This window comes from Bombina bombina, chromosome 4 (genome assembly GCF_027579735.1).
Source record: "Bombina bombina isolate aBomBom1 chromosome 4, aBomBom1.pri, whole genome shotgun sequence".
In the NCBI taxonomy this organism is placed as follows: Eukaryota; Metazoa; Chordata; class Amphibia; order Anura; family Bombinatoridae; genus Bombina; species Bombina bombina.
The window spans coordinates 638968689-638989223 of record NC_069502.1 but is presented as its reverse complement, the minus strand read 5'-3'; the positions used below and the strand labels follow the sequence as shown (position 1 = coordinate 638989223).

General features: G+C 40.3%; 1 protein-coding gene across 1 annotated transcript in view; it reads left to right on the top strand.

Annotated features, from left to right (window-relative positions):
- The window catches only part of ENPP1 (ectonucleotide pyrophosphatase/phosphodiesterase 1), a 309412-nt gene that overhangs the window by 265748 nt on the left and 23129 nt on the right, over positions 1-20535 (top strand). The window contains 2 exon segments of the mRNA XM_053710676.1: positions 12790-12867; positions 13833-13965. Of these exon segments, the coding sequence (XP_053566651.1) occupies positions 12790-12867; positions 13833-13965 (211 nt within the window).

Below are 20535 nucleotides of genomic sequence, written 5' to 3'. Positions count from 1 at the left end.
AAGGATGCGTACCTACATATTCCTATCCACAAAGAACATCATCAGTTCCTAAGGTTCGCTTTTCTGGGCAAACATTACCAGTTTGTGGCTCTTCCATTCGGATTAGCCACTGCTCCAAGGATTTTCACAAAGGTGCTAGGGTCCCTTCTAGCGGTTCTAAGACCAAGGGGCATTGCAGTAGTACCTTACTTGGACGACATTCTAATACAAGCGTCGTCCCTGTCAAAAGCAAAGGCTCATACGGACATCGTTCTAGCCTTTCTCACATCTCACGGATGGAAGGTGAACAAAGAAAAGAGTTCTCTGTCCCCGTCAACAAGAGTTCCCTTCTTGGGAACAATAATAGATTCCTTAGAAATGAGGATTTTTCTGACAGAGGTCAGAAAATCAAAACTTCTAAGCTCTTGTCAAGTGCTTCATTCTGTTCCTCGTCCTTCCATAGCGCAGTGCATGGAAGTAATAGGATTGATGGTTGCAACAATGGACATAGTTCCTTTTGCACGAATTCATCTAAGACCATTACAACTGTGCATGCTCAAACAGTGGAATGGGGATTATACAGACTTGTCTCCAATGATTCAAGTAGATCAAAAGACCAGAGATTCACTCCGTTGGTGGCTGACCCTGGACCATCTGTCCCAGGGAATGAGCTTCCGCAGGCCAGAGTGGGTCATTGTCACGACCGACGCCAGTCTAGTGGGCTGGGGTGCGGTCTGGGAATCCCTGAAAGCTCAGGGTCTATGGTCTCGGGAAGAGTCTCTTCTCCCGATAAACATTCTGGAACTGAGAGCGATATTCAATGCTCTCAGAGCTTGGCCTCAACTAGCAAAGGCCAAATTCATAAGGTTCCAATCAGACAACATGACGACTGTTGCTTATATCAATCATCAAGGGGGAACAAAGAGTTCCCTGGCGATGAAAGAAGTGACCAAAATAATTCAATGGGCGGAGGATCACTCCTGCCACTTGTCTGCGATCCACATCCCAGGAGTGGAAAATTGGGAAGCGGATTTTCTGAGTCGTCAGACATTTCATCCGTGGGAGTGGGAACTCCATCCGGAAATCTTTGCCCAAATAACTCAATTATGGGGCATTCCAGACATGGATCTGATGGCGTCTCGTCAGAACTTCAAGGTTCCTTGCTACGGGTCCAGATCCAGGGATCCCAAGGCGACTCTAGTAGATGCACTAGTAGCACCTTGGACTTTCAACCTAGCTTACGTATTCCCACCGTTTCCTCTCATTCCCAGGCTGGTAGCCAGGATCAATCAGGAGAGGGCCTCGGTGATCTTGATAGCTCCTGCGTGGCCACGCAGGACTTGGTATGCAGACCTGGTGAATATGTCATCGGCTCCACCATGGAAGCTACCTTTGAGACAGGACCTTCTTGTTCAAGGTCCATTCGAACATCCAAATCTGGTCTCCCTCCAACTGACGGCTTGGAGATTGAACGCTTGATTCTATCAAAGCGTGGGTTTTCAGATTCTGTGATAGATACTCTGGTTCAGGCCAGAAAACCTGTAACTAGAAAAATTTACCATAAAATATGGAAAAAATATATCTGTTGGTGTGAATCCAAAGGATTCCCATGGAATAAGATAAAAATTCCTAAGATTCTTTCTTCAAGAAGGTTTGGAGAAAGGATTATCTGCAAGTTCTCTAAAGGGACAGATCTCTGCTTTATCTGTCTTACTACACAAAAGACTGGCAGCTGTGCCAGATGTTCAAGCATTTGTTCAGGCTCTGGTTAGGATCAAGCCTGTTTACAGACCTTTGACTCCTCCCTGGAGTCTAAATCTAGTTCTTTCAGTTCTTCAAGGGGTTCCGTTTGAACCCTTACATTCCATAGATATTAAGTTACTATCTTGGAAAGTTTTGTTTTTGGTTGCAATTTCTTCTGCTAGAAGAGTTTCAGAGTTATCTGCTCTGCAGTGTTCTCCTCCTTATCTGGTGTTCCATGCAGATAAGGTGGTTTTGCGTACTAAGCCTGGTTTTCTTCCTAAAGTTGTTTCCAACAAAAATATTAACCAGGAGATAGTTGTACCTTCTTTGTGTCCGAATCCAGTTTCAAAGAAGGAACGTTTGTTACACAATTTGGACGTTGTCCGTGCTCTAAAGTTCTATTTAGAGGCTACTAAAATTTTCAGACAAACATCTTCCTTGTTTGTTGTTTATTCTGGTAAAAGGAGAGGTCAAAAAGCGACTTCTACCTCTCTTTCCTTTTGGCTTAAAAGCATTATCCGATTGGCTTATGAGACTGCCGGACGGCAGCCTCCTGAAAGAATCACAGCTCACTCCACTAGGGCTGTGGCTTCCACTTGGGCCTTCAAGAACGAGGCTTCTGTTGACCAGATATGTAAGGCAGCGACTTGGTCTTCACTGCACACTTTTGCCAAATTTTACAAATTTGATACTTTTGCTTCTTCGGAGGCTATTTTTGGGAGAAAGGTTTTGCAAGCTGTGGTGCCTTCCGTTTAGGTAACCTGATTTGCTCCCTCCCTTCATCCGTGTCCTAAAGCTTTGGTATTGGTTCCCACAAGTAAGGATGACGCCGTGGACCGGACACACCAATGTTGGAGAAAACAGAATTTATGCTTACCTGATAAATTACTTTCTCCAACGGTGTGTCCGGTCCACGGCCCGCCCTGGTTTTTTAATCAGGTCTGATGAATTTTTTTCTCTAACTACAGTCACCACGGTACCATATGGTTTCTCCTATATATATTTCCTCCTGTCCGTCGGTCGAATGACTGGGGTGGGCGGAGCCTAGGAGGGACTATATGGCCAGCTTTGCTGGGACTCTTTGCCATTTCCTGTTGGGGAAGAGAATATCCCACAAGTAAGGATGACGCCGTGGACCGAACACACCTTTGGAGAAAGTAATTTATCAGGTAAGCATAAATTCTGTTTTTATTGATCCATTGTAGGTTCTATATATTTCTAACAGGGTTAATACTACTGTGACTGCCTGCAGCAGGATGATTACTGCTTGGGTGGTAATTCCAGATAAATAAATATTAGATTTTTTTGTGATTATGCAACTACAACTTCAGTCACTCAAATATCCATATTTATTGATATGTATTAGGTATTATTGTAATATTGTTGCATAGTAAATTGCAACAAACGGAGCAAGTGTTTATTACTGATGATTAGTATGCAACACTGTGCGGGACCCATAGAACAATGATAATAGGAGTTAATAAATGAGTAGCTGGATTTTTTATAGGTTAATTTAGTGTTAATGTTATATACTTTTCACACTATTGTTGTCTAATACTGTGGGTGCCTCGGTATAAATTAACACAGATCCAGAGGTTATTTGAATTATTGTATATTCAGCTATTAAAAATAGGGGTATAATATAATTATATATACACATCTGCCCTATGCAGCAGATTGTTACACACTTAACCGCTTACATGCACCTAGGTTCTAATTGTTCCGTTTTATATATGCCTGCCCTATGCAGCAGATCATTCCACAGATAACTAGTTACATACACCTAGGTTTAAATAGCTCTGTTAGGATATATTATAAGGTATATTTGCATATTGAGCCACATAGTTCATATCTTAAAAAAGAAATGTATCTAAATCCAAGGTTAGCATCGAGTCTCACTGCATTAAAAAGTTAAAGCGTGTTGTCCATCTAACAACCCTCCCTGTTAGATGGACAACAGAAGTGCTATATTTGTGCATAATTTTTGGTCAAACTCTTTTGACTTAACTCTGATCACCTACATACAGTTGGCGAGATAAATCAGTGAGAGCTGCAGGTGTAAAATGCTTAGAGAATATCATGAGAATTCTGAGAGAGCTTCAGACATACCCTGGGAGCTTCCCTGCCCCTCCTACTTTCTGCAGCTGTCAGTTTTATTTTGAAATAGAGCAAATACAAACTGCAATGTAATTTGTAAATGATTAACAGAAACATACAAAGTATGATCTTCATTTCTTAAAGTTACAAAGAAACATTTAAAACATAATCAAAATTTGTAAAATCTCAAACCGAAATCCACTGTTGTCTACAAAATCTAAATGCATTAAAATACAGAATAGAAATTTCAAATATTAAATATAATAAAACTTAAAGGACAAAACATAAAGTGTAAAGTAATATAAAATACAGTGCACAAAGTGTAACAAAACTGTCATGTCACGCAGTGCTATATTCAACTGGGTTTGTCTCTCTTTCACATACTGAAATGCTGGATACACCCTTTAGTAATGTATAGCAATAACTGCCTTTGTATAATATTTTGAGGGATCACGCAGTCAGTGCTGTAGGATTATTTTACATCATCTCATCCGAGCTGAGTGCTTTACATCATCATGATCATAATTATATGTAAGAAATAGTGTAATAATAAAATGTTCTAACACATTATAGCTTTTTCTTCTTGAACTTTTATGTCCCTTTTTGTTTGTTGAGCCCAATTTTTTCTTTCTTTCATGATTCAGATAGAGCATGTTATTTTAAGCATCTTTCTAATTTACTCCTATTATCATTTTTTCTTCATTCTCTTGGTATCTTTATTTGAAAAATTGATAATAGGAGTAAATTAGAAAGTTGCTTAAAATTACATGCTCTAGGGAAGTAAATTGGAAAGTTGTTTAAAATTACATGCTGTAGAAAATTGCATGCTCTTGAAGGAGTTCCGGAGGAGGAGCTTAGCACAGGTTGCTGAGAGTTTGTCCTCCAGTCCCAAGAGCACCTGGCGGAGTTTCCACGCGCCAACCCCCGATACCTGGGGCAGCTACCTGGACGGCAAGGCACACACGCCACCGGAACACACAGTGGAACTACATACCACTGTTCTTTATTCCCTAGCCTGGAAAGCTTGAAATATTTAAAATTGGACTCAAACTTATTAACAATAGGAAATGGTTGAAAACTGACTATTAACCCACTTTCCTACTGAAATATTTTCTCTTTTGGGATCTGATCCTTGCAAGAAGAAACAGCTACTAAACCCGTGTTGTGGTCTTACATTTAGTTCACCAACACAGCCACTTACACCTCGGACGCCCAGCTTGACTCACCCTGCCTCCCCACCCAGTGTGAACAGCTGACCTTTCTGCTGGAAAAGATGAAGAACCATCCATGGCCCGCATGAGATCGACTCAGATGTGAGTGCACTCCCTCCTCCCCCACCGGTTCTGCACGGGAGATGGTGGACCTGGGCTGACCTGTTAGCGAGTGCCGAATGTGCTAGGACCCTCACACTAGGAACCGGGAGCTTGTAGGAGTGACCGGCCACGATAACACTGAAACGGACGAGAAGACCAGCACTGAAGTGATCATTAGACCCCCCTCCCCCACCGGTACTGCGCGGGAGGAGGAGGACAGAAGGCTTTTGCTGTGCTGGGAGTGTTTGGAGCTACACGCTGTCACCAGAATCTGCAAAGCCCGGTAAGATCACTACTGCACATCACCAAGCTCGGCTGAGAGATTAACACAGAACCGGTTGTCTGACTTCCTCCTATCCCGCTAGAGCTGTGCGGGAGGAGGTAAAGTAGGAAAAACCAATCTTGCTATATCCAAAGGGCCTTGCATCAGGTTGGGCTGCTAAGGAGAGAAAGGGAGAAAGGAGAAAAGAGGAAAAAGGCTTATAAGGCTAAGCACTGCTATCTCCTTCTCTCCTGTTCTCCTGCGAGAAGGGATGACCATAAACTAAAAACAACCTGTGAGACCTGATTACTTCAAAGGCACCACCACGGGTGAGGCAGGTGAGTACAAACAAAGCTACTTGAATTCACAGTCTTTCTGTTTGTAAATACACATATGCTCAATTATTTTTCTAGCTCTCTTGTAAGGACAATAAAATAGATACAACAAGAGGCATAGCTCATATAATAAACAAAATATCTTATAAAGGAAACATAAAACTGCCTGCCTTGATACATTTTAGTATAAGAGCGAATTGAACAGTAAAAAACAAGATCACAAAGCTAAACAAACGGAGTTGCTACTTGGTTACAAATCTGTAACAAACCTGCATACAGATGATGAACTTATAATTCACTGTGAGCCTGATTAAAAAGAACTGTATTACAAAATAAATCTGGAGAAATCCCTAAAAGGAATATCCCTTACTTCCTTGTCTTCTCGCAATAAACAGCAGGACCTCTTGTTTTTCCCGCTGACAAATATACCATAAAGTATTGGACTGATTTTTTACTTGTTTATAGAACTGTATCTATAATCTGTTTTCTGATTTCAATATCATCAGAAGCAGGTTATATACTTGCCTTCTTCTACAAGCTTCCTACACAGGGCACTGGATTCAACAATTTACACATCATTATGAATCTAGTTTTTTAGAGATTGAACTACCTGTCTACTATTGTATTTTGCTTGCTTGCTACCAATTACTTATTTTTCTTAATCTTAGGAGGTATACAGGCATTGTGTTATATATTATTATATCTTGTCTTTCTCTTAGGTGTACATTTTTTCGCTAATATATAGACTATATAGTCTTAGACTAGTATAGCTACACTATCTTTCTCTCTTGAGGCTTTTATAATTACAGTAATTGGCCATTTAGCACTTCCTTTACAGGATATCTGATACATCCCATGACAGGGTGCCCCCTCTCAATTTAAGTTAGCATTTAACTTGTTGTAAAACAGTCCTAAGCCACAAAATAACACATAGCACAGAATAACTAACATAAGTCGAATGAATTTTTAATAGGGGATATAGAGAATCCAGGAATAGATACCTTTTTACAACTTAATAACTTCCTTGTCTTCTCCTTTTTTCTTTAGCTAGAGAACAGGGCTAATTACCGCCATTGTTTGATTTACAACTTTAAATAAAATCCACTCACTTTTTTTCTTTCCTTTTCCCTTCACAAGATACGCACAAGCACAATTCCCCCCCTTTTTTTTTTTTTTTTCCTCTTCCCCCCCAATTCTTGGGTTCGCCCCTTAAATCACTTTAAATTTTCACAACCATCATATTTTTAAAGCACAAACTTACATTAATTATTATTCACAATCACCTTCTTTTTTGGGACCACTCTTATTTTGGGTGAAGATCCCTTACTCACGCATCCAGTATATGGATACATTTCTTAACAAAACTCCTCCTTCAAACATGGCGAGTAGACATAAGGATAAGAAATCTAAAGGAACTCTAGACATAACTTTAGATATGCATCCCTCAACCCCTAAGGTAACCTCAGCAAGTGAGGCAATTAATATGGAAAATCTAGCTGCAAATATTTCTGAAGCTCTGACCCCAAAATTTGACTCCTTGAAAACTGAAATAAAACAGGAAATTACTTTGTTAACTTTAGAAGTTAGACAATTTTCCAACAGACTCCAGGAGGTGGAACAAAGGGTCTCGGACCTTGAAGACCTCACTAATACACAGACCTCCAATTTAGAAGATACAGGAACAAAGATTCAAAAGTTGCAAGTAAGACTGGAAGATTTAGAGAATCGATCCCGTAGGAATAATGTTAGAATTATTGGCATACCTGAGGGGAAGAAATATGAAAATTTGACACTTTTCATAACAGAAAATCTAGCCCAACTACTTGAACTACCTACCACGCAATTAATAGTGGAAAGAGCACACAGGATAGGCCCACCCCCACCTGACAACAAACTTAAAAATAAACCCAGACCAGTTATAGTGCGCTTCCTGAATTACCTAGACAAAGTCAATATTCTTCAACAATACAGGAAAAAACAACCCATTAGTATAGTTGGAGCCAATATCCTTCTATTTCAGGATTTCTCAGCCGAAACCTCCTTAAAAAGGCGAGAACTTGCACCACTTTGCACAAAATTAATACAGAAAGGGATCCGAGCAACTCTAATCTATCCAGCTAAACTTAAAATAGTTATTAAAAATGAAACACATTTTTTTGAAAACATACGTGAGGCCGAAAGGTTTATGTCTGAGATAGACTCTATAGGATAATCTCCCTGTGCGAGGCCAACAAGATAAGGGAAATTATGAAAGTAGGTTAATTACTGCGCAAATCCTGTAAGAGTTTATTATGAATTGTAAGAATGTTATACAAAACCTGGTAAATGAATACTCCAGAGCTGGGGAAAAAAAGAGGGGATATTTTTCTCCTCTTTTCACTAGATTGAGTGTTATGAGTCAATTCCCCCCCCCCCCCCTCCCTTCTTTTTTTTTTTTTTTTTCTCTCTCTCTTCCTCCCGTTCTTTCTCTCCTCCCGCGCCCCTCTCATTCCCTCTATCCTCTTGTCTTTAAGATAAGATGACAAAGCCTATTGATAAATTCAAGATTATCTCCTGGAATGTGGGGGGTATCTCAACTCCCATAAAGAGGAAAGCCATCATCTCTTATATGCGAAAGATGCATGCAGATATAATGTTCCTGCAAGAAACACATTTAAATATGGAAGAGATGATGAAATTTAAGGGCTCCTGGATTAAACAAGTATTCGCCTCACCTAGTATTAAGAGGAAGAGAGGAGTGGCCATTCTGATAGGAAAAAGAGTAGAACCTGAGTTAATACACTCTAAGAGTGACCCACAGGGGAGATTCCTAATGTTGAAGCTTAAAATTGCCAAACAAATATACACACTATGTAATATTTATGCACCAAATGAATTAGACTATGATTTTTGGAACTCAATACAATCTAATTTATTGTCATACTCACAGGGTCTCCTGATAATAGGAGGTGATTTCAATATGGCCCCTTGTTCCCCGTTGGACAGATTGAGGTATGATAGTAGACGGACAAAACACAAAAGAGATAACTTAGAAACAAATATATTTAAGAAAATCACCCAAAACCTAGCAGTAAAAGATATCTGGCGGATGCAGAATCCCGATGTGCGGGATTATACATGCCTATCCAAAGCGCATCAGACGTTATCGAGAATAGATCTATTTTTAATAGATGAACGATTACGCACAAAAACCATCAGTTCAGGGATCACACCAATAATTTTGTCCGACCATTCCCCAATTTTTTTGGAGATACAGTCATATCACACAACAAATGCACCGATAAGATTCATTTTCCCCTATTACTTGGCAAATGACTCAAAATGTAAGAACCATCTGAAAGACAAATTTAAAGAATACATCGAGTTTAATTCTGAATATATTAATAGGCCGGAAATTTTCTGGGGAGCCGCAAAAGCGGTTATTAGAGGTGAAATTACAGCATATGTGGCCATGATCTCAAAAAAACTAAAGAAAAGAGAGATAGAAGCTACCAGGTTTGTTGTAAACTCATACAATCGATATATCCTGCAAAAATCATGTTTTAACTGGGCCAGATACATCAAAGCCAAAAACGAAAGAGATGCGCTAACATTGCTTCTGGAAACTCAAAAGGACCTCAGATTCCAGGCTAAAATGTACCGATTTGGCAACAAATCGGGTAGGTTATTAGCTAGATTAGTTAAGGGAGAAAAAAAATCCATCTCGATTGATAAAATTCAGCAAGAAGGTAAGACTTTAACAAAATCAGAAGATATTTTAGAGGCTTTTCTAAAATACTATAAAGATCTTTATTCAATAAAAACTACAGACGAAGATCAGGCTAAGGAATTCTGGGGCAAAATACACTGTCCCACAGTTCCAAAAGATTTATTAAAAAATCTGAACAACCCAGTTTCCGAAAAAGAAGTCAGTGAGACGATCTCTCAAATGCCACTATATAAAGCAGCTGGCCCATATTGGATCCCTAATGAGGTTTTTAAGATCTTAACCTCAGATATAACCCCATTGCTATGTAACCTCTACAATGAGTTTTATATAAATGGCAAAACGGTACCACCTAGATTTTCTGCGTCTCACACAACATTACTTCTCAAGGGAGGGAAAGATCCCTCCCTTAGGGAGTCCTATCGGCCTATAGCCCTCTTAAATTCGGAATACAAGATTATGACTTCGATTTTAGCTCATAGACTTCAAGGAGCCCTTAATCAGATTATTCATAAGGACCAGGCAGGTTTTCTTAAATTTCGAAACTCTGCATCCAAGATAAGGGAAGTTTTGACGATAACAGAGTATTTTTCTAGGAGCAGAGGGGGGGCAGAGGATAACCCTGACCTCGCAATCGTAACAATTGATGCTGAAAAGGCCTTTGATTCAGTCTTTTCCAGTCATATATTCACTTCCTTAGATAAGTTTGGGTTTAAAGATAAATTTCCTAATTTCATACAAAATCTATATAAGTAACCATCCACGAAACTGATAATTAATAACTCCCTATCTTCAGAAATTGAAATAAAGAGGGGCACACGTCAGGGCTGTCCCTTGTCCCACCTTCTCTTCAATATAGCGATTGAATCCCTGGCACTTAGGATAAGAAAAGATCTTGAGGGAGTCAAGATAAATAATCATGAAATGAAAATTGCATTATATGCAGATGATATACTCCTCTATATTGCAAATACCAAAAGAAATATACCTAAACTCATCCGCATAATAGAACAATTTGGCTCTTTCTCTGGTTACAGAAAAAACAAATCCAAATCTGATATTTATTGGCTCAGAAAGAATTCAGAATCAATTAAGAACTGTGTCTTTAAAGAAGTCACTGACTCATTCACATATTTAGGAATCTCTGTTCCAGTTGAGCAGTCAAATTTATATAAACTCAATATCACACCAATCTTGGTAAATATTCGGGAAAAAATGAGAAATTGGCAAAACCTACCAATTTCATTATCTGGCAGAATAGCATTATACAAAATGGTTCTTCTCCCGAAGCTATTATACATATTACAAAATATTCCAATCTTTATTTTTGAGAAAGATATTCGTTTTCACAATACGGCAGTTAGAAACTTTATCTGGCAAGGGAACAGACCTAAGATATCCCTATCTAAACTATCGGCAGGGAAAGATTTCGGAGGTTTAGCGTTACCCGATATTAGAATATACAATTTAGTCTTCTTAGCAAGAACAGCGGCGGACTGGCTTCTTTCGAAAAATTATGTGACTAACATAGTGTTAGATGAAAACATATGCCATCCATTTCTCCCAGTAGGTCTGGTACACTGTGCTCCAAAAGCTCTACCCTTTGCTATTAAGACGTTTAAATCAATTTTAAACCCGGTAAAGGCATGGTGGAAAATAGGAATCCTGTTAAAAATTAACTGCAAGGCTTCACAATTTTTATCAATAACAGGGAACCCTTGTTTTCAGCCCGGCCTGAACTCAGTGATTTTCAACAAATGGTCTATGTTAGGACTGGATAAACTTCATCAATGTATTAATAAAGAACTAAACTGTGTAAAAACATTTGAAGAACTTAGGAGCGAATACAAGTTATCAAATAAGGATTTCTTTGCGTATTTACAAACAAGACATTACATCTCAGAATTGGTCAGAGATACAGGATGGTGCTGGACACTGGGAAAAATGGAAAGTTGGCTCACACTAATCAAAAATGGATTTATGTCTATAACCCCCTGTCGTATTCTATTAAACAACAGCAAGGGAAGTATTATCTTAGCACAATTAGCGTCTGACTGGAACAAGGTAATAGCTACTAACAGCATAGACTCAAAACTTATCCAAAAATCAATCAATAAAGTGGCGTGTGCTACGCTCTCCGCTACCTGGAGAGAGGCACATGTCAAGTTATTGCACAGAGCATACTTTACCCCGGAAAAGGGACATAAAATATATAACTCAAACTTCAATAAATGTCCAAAATGTTCTTTTCCTACAGCAGATTTAAAACACATGATATGGAATTGCCCTAAAATTAGACAATTTTGGCATAAGATAGAATATTGGCTTAATAACTCAATAGGAATCTCTCCTGTGGTATTCACATTAACACAAATAGTATTCTGTATAAAACAAAGTAAAGAACAATTCCCTCAGGAGAAACTAATAATTTTATCTATATTAGCAGCCAGATATCTTATCTTCAAAGGATGGAAAAGATATAAAACGCCCACGATCTCAGAAATAAAAAATTGTCTCAAAAACAGTGTATGTTAGAGCAAAGAGACACAGATATAAATAATGAAGAGGATATAAAAATCTTCTTTAAGAATTGGTCAAATTTTATTAAAAGCCACTCGGAGACAGAAATCGAATATCTGATATTCCCCTTCAGAAATTCAGAACTGGTCCTACTAGGTATTTGGTAGGAGGGGGACGGGGGGGGTGATGGGATCGGAGGAAGAGACGGGATTCTTATGAATTTTTTTTATTTTTTTCTCTCCCTTCTTCTTCCCCTTTCCCTGATTCTTTTTCTTTCTTTTTTTTTTTTATTTAGAAAAAAGGTATCCATTGAGGGGTAACTGAGATGTTATGCTGAATAGTAAGACATACCATTATGAATCTTGTAGGGGTCTTCTCATATTTTTCTATTTTTTCTTTATACAAGTCTGATTTGTATCTCACCCCCAATTATGTAAATACTGTATCAATACCATGTTTTGCTTTCTGTACCCTGGAATGGATTACCAATAAAAACAATTATAAAAAAATAAATAAAAAAAAATTAAATGCTCTATCTGAATCATGAAAGAAAATTAATTGGTTTCAGTATCCCTTTAATTTGGAACTAATACAGCCATATCAGTTGTATTCTTCCTTGTAATCCTCACTGGGTGATAAGGACAGCTCCCACCGCTGTATTGATGAAAGGAGAGAAATCTCTGCAAGCCTGACAAGAAAGCATATGTTTATTCAGGAAAGTAAAATCATTTTTTTTTTTTTTAAATAGATTTTCAAGCACTAATGTTTACATAAAACAAAGAAAACATAGAACATACAAAGCTAATTTAATGTTTATTGCAATTTGCCTTTTAGATCTGAACAGAGTATCTGGAAACATTTATTCTGGCCTCATCAGTAGCAATATTGTTCCAGTGTATCCTGCATTTCAAGGTTAGTATTTTTCTCCCACGAATAGTGATATCCAAATATGGGCCTGGATTCTTGTTCATCAGGATTCACATGTGAAAATATTATATAGCAGCTTAAGTGTATATTTTGTGCTTTGTTTTCCAAGGTAAAGTAAAATATGCAAGTTAATAAATATTGAGGATAACTACCTAATATATTTGAATGCATTTTTTTAACGTAACCATTAGAGGGACAGTGAAGTCAAATTAAACTTTAATGACTCAGGTAGAACCTAAAATTTTAAACAACTTCCCAGTTCACTTTTGTTACCAAATTAGTATATTTTGTTGAAGAGTAGGCTCAGGAACACAATACAACATAATAGGCTCTGGGTATGGAGCGGCCAGTGAACTAAGTAAGCGGCCTTTGTGGGTTAAAATAAATTTGTGCTTTTCACTGTCAGGAGGGTCGTACATACTTTTAATGGTACATTGCAGACAAATCTACAGATTAGTGTTCTGCTATTCTGTTTACATTATTTACCTGAAGAGACAATTTAATTTGTTCTAAGTTATTCAAAATTTGGTTTATGATTAAATGGATAATGAAACACTAAATTCATTTTTTAAGCATAGTGCTGAGGATATTCGCATGGCTACCTCTAGTCATGGGTGCCGCCATTTTGAAATCTATCTTTCACTATATTCCAGTACTGACCTGTTTGCACATGTGCAGCAACACTTTAGATACCAGCAGTGTAACCTATGTTCCAAAATGGCAGCACCTGTGATTAGAGGGAGGTGCATGAAATATATTTAGTATTTAATATCCCTTTAAATTCAGTTACTAGAGGGTATATCACCACAATTTAAATAGTTAAATACTGTTAAGTGGTGATAAAATGCTGCAAAATGTGATCTGTGCACATTGTTACTGTGCTATGTACTGGGGTGAAAATCACTTTTAAAATATTCAGTATGATTTTTTTTTTTCTCGATTTTCTTTAGTTATTTGGGATTATTTCCACAATGTCCTGTTGTTAAATTATGCTGAAAGAAAGAACGGTGTTAGTGTGATAAGCGGGCCTATATTTGATTATGACTTTGATGGAAGATTTGACACTCTGGAGGAAATAAAAAGGTAAGCTTTTTTTCTGTACCTTCTTATTATTTAATCACATCACTTAAAGAAAAGTTATGCCATTTTCCCACAATTTAAATACATCAGGCCAGATTACAAGTGGAGCCTTAAATATTGCTTGCATGCAAACGATATTAGCGCTCCACTTTGTAATACTAGCACACGATAATGTGCGCTGGTATTACAAGTTAATCGTAATGTGAACGTGAGCTTGCGTTGCATTGCTAGGAAGCGGTGCACTGACAAGAGCGCGCTTCCATAGGCTCATATAGGAGCCTCGCCCTGATGCCGTCACATCACAGGAGGTATGTAGCGCAGCGATGGGCAGCATGTTTAAATATATATGTGTATGAATATATACATATATATTTATGTGTTAATATTTGTATATACACATATTAAAACATAAATATATATTTATATAAGCATATCCTACTATATAAAAGGCCAAGTGTGTTTGTCCGAAGCTGTCATGTGCAGTAGCGACAGCACAATGACAAACACACCTGGCCTTTGAGATCCCTACCTGATCTGCAGCAGAGGTGGGCGTGATCGGGGCGTGAAGTGCGGTGAAGGGGGCGTGGCCGGGCGCGGTCGCTCGCAAGATAAAGGGGAGAGAGATAGAGAGGGGGATAGATAAAAAGAGAGGGGGGAGAGAGAGGGGGCGAGAGGGAGGGGATAGAGAGAGAGGGGGGGGGAGAGAGAGAGGGGGAAAGAGAGACAGAGAGGGGGGAGAGAGAGAGAGGGGGGAGAGAGTGGGGGGGAGAGAGAAAGAGAGCAAAAGAGAGGGGGAGAGAGAGAGTGCAAAACAAAGGGGGGAGAGAGAGAGTGCAAAAGAGAGGGGGAGAGAGAGCGCAAAAGAGGGGGGAGAGAGAGAGTGCAAAAAGAGGGGGAGAGAGCGCAAAAGAGGGGGGAGAGAGCACAAAAGAGAGGGGGGAGAGAGAGCGCAAAAGAGATGGGGAGAGAGAGCGCAAAAGAAAAGGGGGAGAGAGAGAGCGCAAAAGAGAGGGGGAGAGAGAGAGAGCGCAAAAGAGAGGGGGAGAGAGAGAGAGTGCAAAAGAGAGGGGGGAGAGAGAGAGCTCAAAAGAGAGGGGGAGAGAGAGCAGAAGAGGGGGGATAAAGGGAGGGAGAGAGACAGCAAAAGAGAGGGGGGAGAGAGCGCAAAAGAGAGGGGGGGGGAGAGAGAGCGCAAAAGAGAGGGGGGGAGAGAGAGTGCAAAAGAGAGGGGGAGAGAGCGCGCAAAAGAGAGGGGGGAGAGAGAGCGCAAAAGAGAGGGGGAGAGAGCGCAAAATAGGGGGGGAGAGAAAGAGAGCGCAAACAGAGGGGGAGAGCGCAAAAGAGAGGGGGGAGAGAGTGCAAAATAGAGGGGGGGAAGAGCGCAAAAGAGAGGGGAGAGAGAGTGAGAGCACAAAAGAGAGGGGGAGAGAGAGCGCAAAAGAGAGGGGGAGAGAGGGGGAGAGAGAGAGCGCAAAAAAGAGGGAGAGAGAGAGAGCGCAAAAGAGAGGGGGGAGAGAGAGAGCTCAAAAGAGAGGGGGAGGGAGAGAGAGCAAAAGAGAGGGGGAGGGAGAGAGTGCAAGGGGTGGGAACGCTGTACTGCAAAAAATGGCCCGTGTGAACGGGCTTTAGGACTAGTACATATATATTTAATTTGCTGTCTATGAGAGCACACAGTTCCCATAGACCACAATGTAAAGGCCACTCCCACAAACTTTAGTCCCCAAAAACTGCCTAGTGCAGTTGTTTTTAATTAAAAAAAAAAAATTTTGAATTAAAAACTACAGTGTCCTCTATCTAATCGATCTAATCTCAGGTTAATCGGAGTGCTAATTGCTACCGCGAGGTCACGGTTACAATAACCTGCCACTTGTAATGGATGGTTAATTATTGCGCTCCTGCAAACAGGCAAATGTTCCCGTTTGTGGGAGAGCAATAATTAAGTGCTCCACTTGTAATCTAGCCCACAGTTTTTTGTTTTGGGAAATGAAAGCCCAAATTTTTCTTTTATACTTTAGATAGAACATATCATTTTAACTGACTTTCCAATTTACTTTTATTATCAAATTTGCAACATACTATTGGGACCTTGTTAACCCCTTAAGGACAAGACCATTTTTCAATTTCTTTCCCTTAAGGACCAGGGCTATTTTTACATTTCTGCGGTGTTTGTGTTTAGGTGTAATTTTCCTTTTACTCATTTACTGTACCCACACATATTATATACCGTTTTTCTCGCCATTAAATGGACTTTCTAAAGATACCATTATTTTCATCATATCTTATAATTTACTATTAAAAATATTATAAAATATGAGGAAAACATTGAAAAAAACAGACTTTTTCTAACTTTGACCCCCAAAATCTGTTACACATCTACAACCACCAAAAAACACTCATACTAAATAGTTTCTAAATTTTGTCCTAAGTTTAGAAATACCCAATGTTAACATGTTCTTTGCTTTTTTTGCAAGTTATAGGACAATAAATACAAGTAACACTTTGCTATTTCAAAACCACTTTCTCCAACATAGGTGTGTCCGGTCCACGGCGTCATCCTTACTTGTGGGATATTCTCTTCCCCAACAGGAAATGGCAAAGAGCCCAGCAAAGCTGGTCACATGATCCCTCCTAGGCTCCGCCTACCCCAGTCATTCTCTTTGCCGTTGTACAGGCAACATCTCCACGGAGATGGCTTAGAGTTTTTTAGTGTTTAACTGTAGTTTTTATTATTCAATCAAGAGTTTGTTATTTTAAAATAGTGCTGGTATGTACTATTTACTCTGAAACAGAAAAGAGATGAAGATTTCTGTTTGTAAGAGGAAAATGATTTTAGCAACCGTTACTAAAATCGATGGCTGTTCCACACAGGACTGTTGAGAGGAATTAACTTCAGTTGGGGGAACAGGGAGCAGAATTTTGCTGCTTGAGGTATGACACATTCTAACAAGACGATGTAATGCTGGAAGCTGTCATTTTCCCTATGGGATCCGGTAAGCCATTTTTATTACAGACAGTAAATAAGGGCTTCACAAGGGCTTTTTAAGACTGTAGACATTTTCTGGGCTAAATCGATTCATATATAAACATATTTAGCCTTGAGGAATCATTTTAATCTGGGTATTTTGTAAAATAATATCGGCAGGCACTGTTTTGGACACCTTATTCTCTAGGGGCTTTCCCTAATCATAGGCAGAGTCTCATTTTCGCGCCTGTATTGCGCACTTGTTTTTGAGAAGCATGACATGCAGTCGCATGTGTGAGGAGCTCTGATACATAGAATAGACTTTCTGAAGGCGTCATTTGGTATCGTATTCCCCTTTGGGCTTGGTTGGGTCTCAGCAAAGCAGATACCAGGGACTGTAAAGGGGTTAAAGATAAAAACGGCTCCGGTTCCGTTATTTTAAGGGTTAAAGCTTCCAAATTTGGTGTGCAATACTTTTAAGGCTTTAAGACACTGTGGTGAAATTTTGGTGAATTTTGAACAATTCCTTCATACTTTTTCGCAATTGCAGTAATAAAGTGTGTTCAGTTTAAAATTTAAAGTGACAGTAACGGTTTTATTTTAAAACGTTTTTTGTACTTTGTTATCAAGTTTATGCCTGTTTAACATGTCTGAACTGCCAGATAGACTGTGTTCTGAATGTGGGGAAGCCAAGGTTCCTTCTCATTTAAATAGATGTGATTTATGTGACACAAAATTTAGAGAAAATGATGCCCAAGATGATTCCTCAAGTGAGGGGAGTAAGCATGGTACTGCATCATCCCCTCCTTCGTCTACACCAGTCTTGCCCACTCAGGAGGCCCCTAGTACATCTAGCGCGCCAATACTCCTTACTATGCAACAATTAACGGCTGTAATGGATAATTCTATCAAAAACATTTTAGCCAAAATGCCCACTTATCAGCGTAAGCGCGACTGCTCTGTTTTAGATAATACTGAAGAGCATGAGGACGCTGATGATATTGTTTCTGAAGGGCCCCTACACCAGTCTGAGGGGGCCAGGGAGGTTTTGTCTGAGGGAGAAATTTCAGATTCAGGGAAAATTTCTCAACAAGCTGAACCTGATGTGATTACATTTAAATTTAAGTTGGAACATCTCCGCGCTCTGCTTAAGGAGGTGTTATCCACTCTGGATGATTGTGAGAATTTGATCATCCCAGAGAAACTATGTAAAATGGACAAGTTCCTAGAGGTCCCGGGGCCCCCAGAAGCTTTTCCTATACCCAAGCGGGTGGCGGACATTGTAAATAAAGAATGGGAAAGGCCCGGTATACCTTTCGTCCCTCCCCCCATATTTAAAAAATTGTTTCCTATGGTCGACCCCAGAAAGGACTTATGGCAGACAGTCCCCAAGGTCGAGGGGGCGGTTTCTACTTTAAACAAACGCACCACTATACCCATAGAAGATAGTTGTGCTTTCAAAGATCCTATGGATAAAAAATTAGAAGGTTTGCTTAAAAAGATGTTTGTTCAGCAAGGTTACCTTCTACAACCAATTTCATGCATCGTCCCTGTCACTACAGCCGCGTGTTTCTGGTTCGATGAGCTAGAAAAGGCGATCACTAGTGATTCTCCCCCTTATGAGGAGATTATGGACAGAATCCGTGCTCTCAAATTGGCTAATTCTTTCACCCTAGACGCCACTTTGCAATTGGCTAGGTTAGCGGCGAAAAATTCTGGGTTTGCTATTGTGGCGCGCAGAGCGCTTTGGTTGAAATCTTGGTCAGCGGATGCGTCTTCCAAGAACAAATTGCTTAACATTCCTTTCAAGGGGAAAACGCTGTTTGGCCCTGACTTGAAAGAGATTATCTCTGATATCACTGGGGGTAAGGGCCACGCCCTTCCTCAGGATAGGTCTTTCAAGGCCAAAAATAAACCTAATTTTCGTCCCTTTCGTAGAAACGGACCAGCCCCAAGTGCTACGTCCTCTAAGCAAGAGGGTAATACTTCTCAAGCCAAGCCAGCCTGGAGACCAATGCAAGGCTGGAACAAGGGAAAGCAGGCCAAGAAACCTGCCACTGCTACCAAGACAGCATGAAATGTTGGCCCCCGATCCGGGACCGGATCTGGTGGGGGGCAGACTCTCTCTCTTCGCTCAGGCTTGGGCAAGAGATGTTCTGGATCCTTGGGCACTAGAAATAGTCTCCCAAGGTTATCTTCTGGAATTCAAGGGGCTTCCCCCAAGGGGGAGGTTCCACAGGTCTCAATTGTCTTCAGACCACATAAAAAAACAGGCATTCTTACATTGTGTAGAAGACCTGTTAAAAATGGGAGTGATTCATCCTGTTCCATTAGGAGAACAAGGGATGGGGTTCTACTCCAATCTGTTCGTAGTTCCCAAAAAAGAGGGAACGTTCAGACCAATCTTAGATCTCAAGATCCTAAACAAGTTTCTCAAGGTTCCATCGTTCAAAATGGAAACCATTCAAACAATTCTTCCTTCCATCCAGGAAGGTCAATTCATGACCACGGTGGATTTAAAGGATGCGTATCTACATATTCCTATCCACATGGAACATCATCGGTTCCTAAGGTTCGCATTCCTGGACAAGCATTACCAGTTCGTGGCACTTCCTTTCGGATTAGCCACTGCTCCAAGGATTTTCACAAAGGTACTAGGGTCCCTTCTAGCGGTGCTAAGACCAAGGGGCATTGCAGTAGTACCTTACTTGGACGACATTCTGATTCAAGCGTCGTCCCTTCCTCAAGCAAAGGCTCACACGGACATAGTCCTGGCCTTTCTCAGATCTCACGGATGGAAAGTGAACGTAGAAAAGAGTTCTCTATCTCCGTCAACAAGGGTTCCCTTCTTGGGAACAATAATAGACTCCTTAGAAATGAGGATTTTTCTGACAGAGGCCAGAAAAACAAAACTTCTAAACTCTTGTCAAATACTTCATTCCGTTCCTCTTCCTTCCATAGCGCAGTGCATGGAAGTAATAGGTTTGATGGTAGCGGCAATGGACATAGTTCCTTTTGCGCGCATTCATCTAAGACCATTACAACTGTGCATGCTCAGTCAGTGGAATGGGGACTATACAGACTTGTCTCCGACGATACAAGTAAATCAGAGGACCAGAGATTCACTCCGTTGGTGGCTGTCCCTGGACAACCTGTCACAAGGGATGAACTTCCGCAGACCAGAGTGGGTCATTGTCACGACCGACGCCAGTCTGATGGGCTGGGGCGCGGTCTGGGGACCCCTGAAAGCTCAGGGTCTTTGGTCTCGGGAAGAATCTCTTCTACCGATAAATATTCTGGAACTGAGAGCGATACTCAATGCTCTCAAGGCTTGGCCTCAGCTAGCAAAGGCCAAGTTCATACGGTTTCAATCAGACAACATGACGACTGTTGCGTACATCAACCATCAGGGGGGAACAAGGAGTTCCCTGGCGATGGAAGAAGTGACCAAAATCATTCAATGGGCGGAGACTCACTCCTGCCACTTGTCTGCAATCCACATCCCAGGAGTGGAAAATTGGGAAGCGGATTTTCTGAGTCGTTAGACATTACATCCGGGGGAGTGGGAACTCCATCCGGAAATCTTTGCCCAAATTACTCAACTGTGGGGC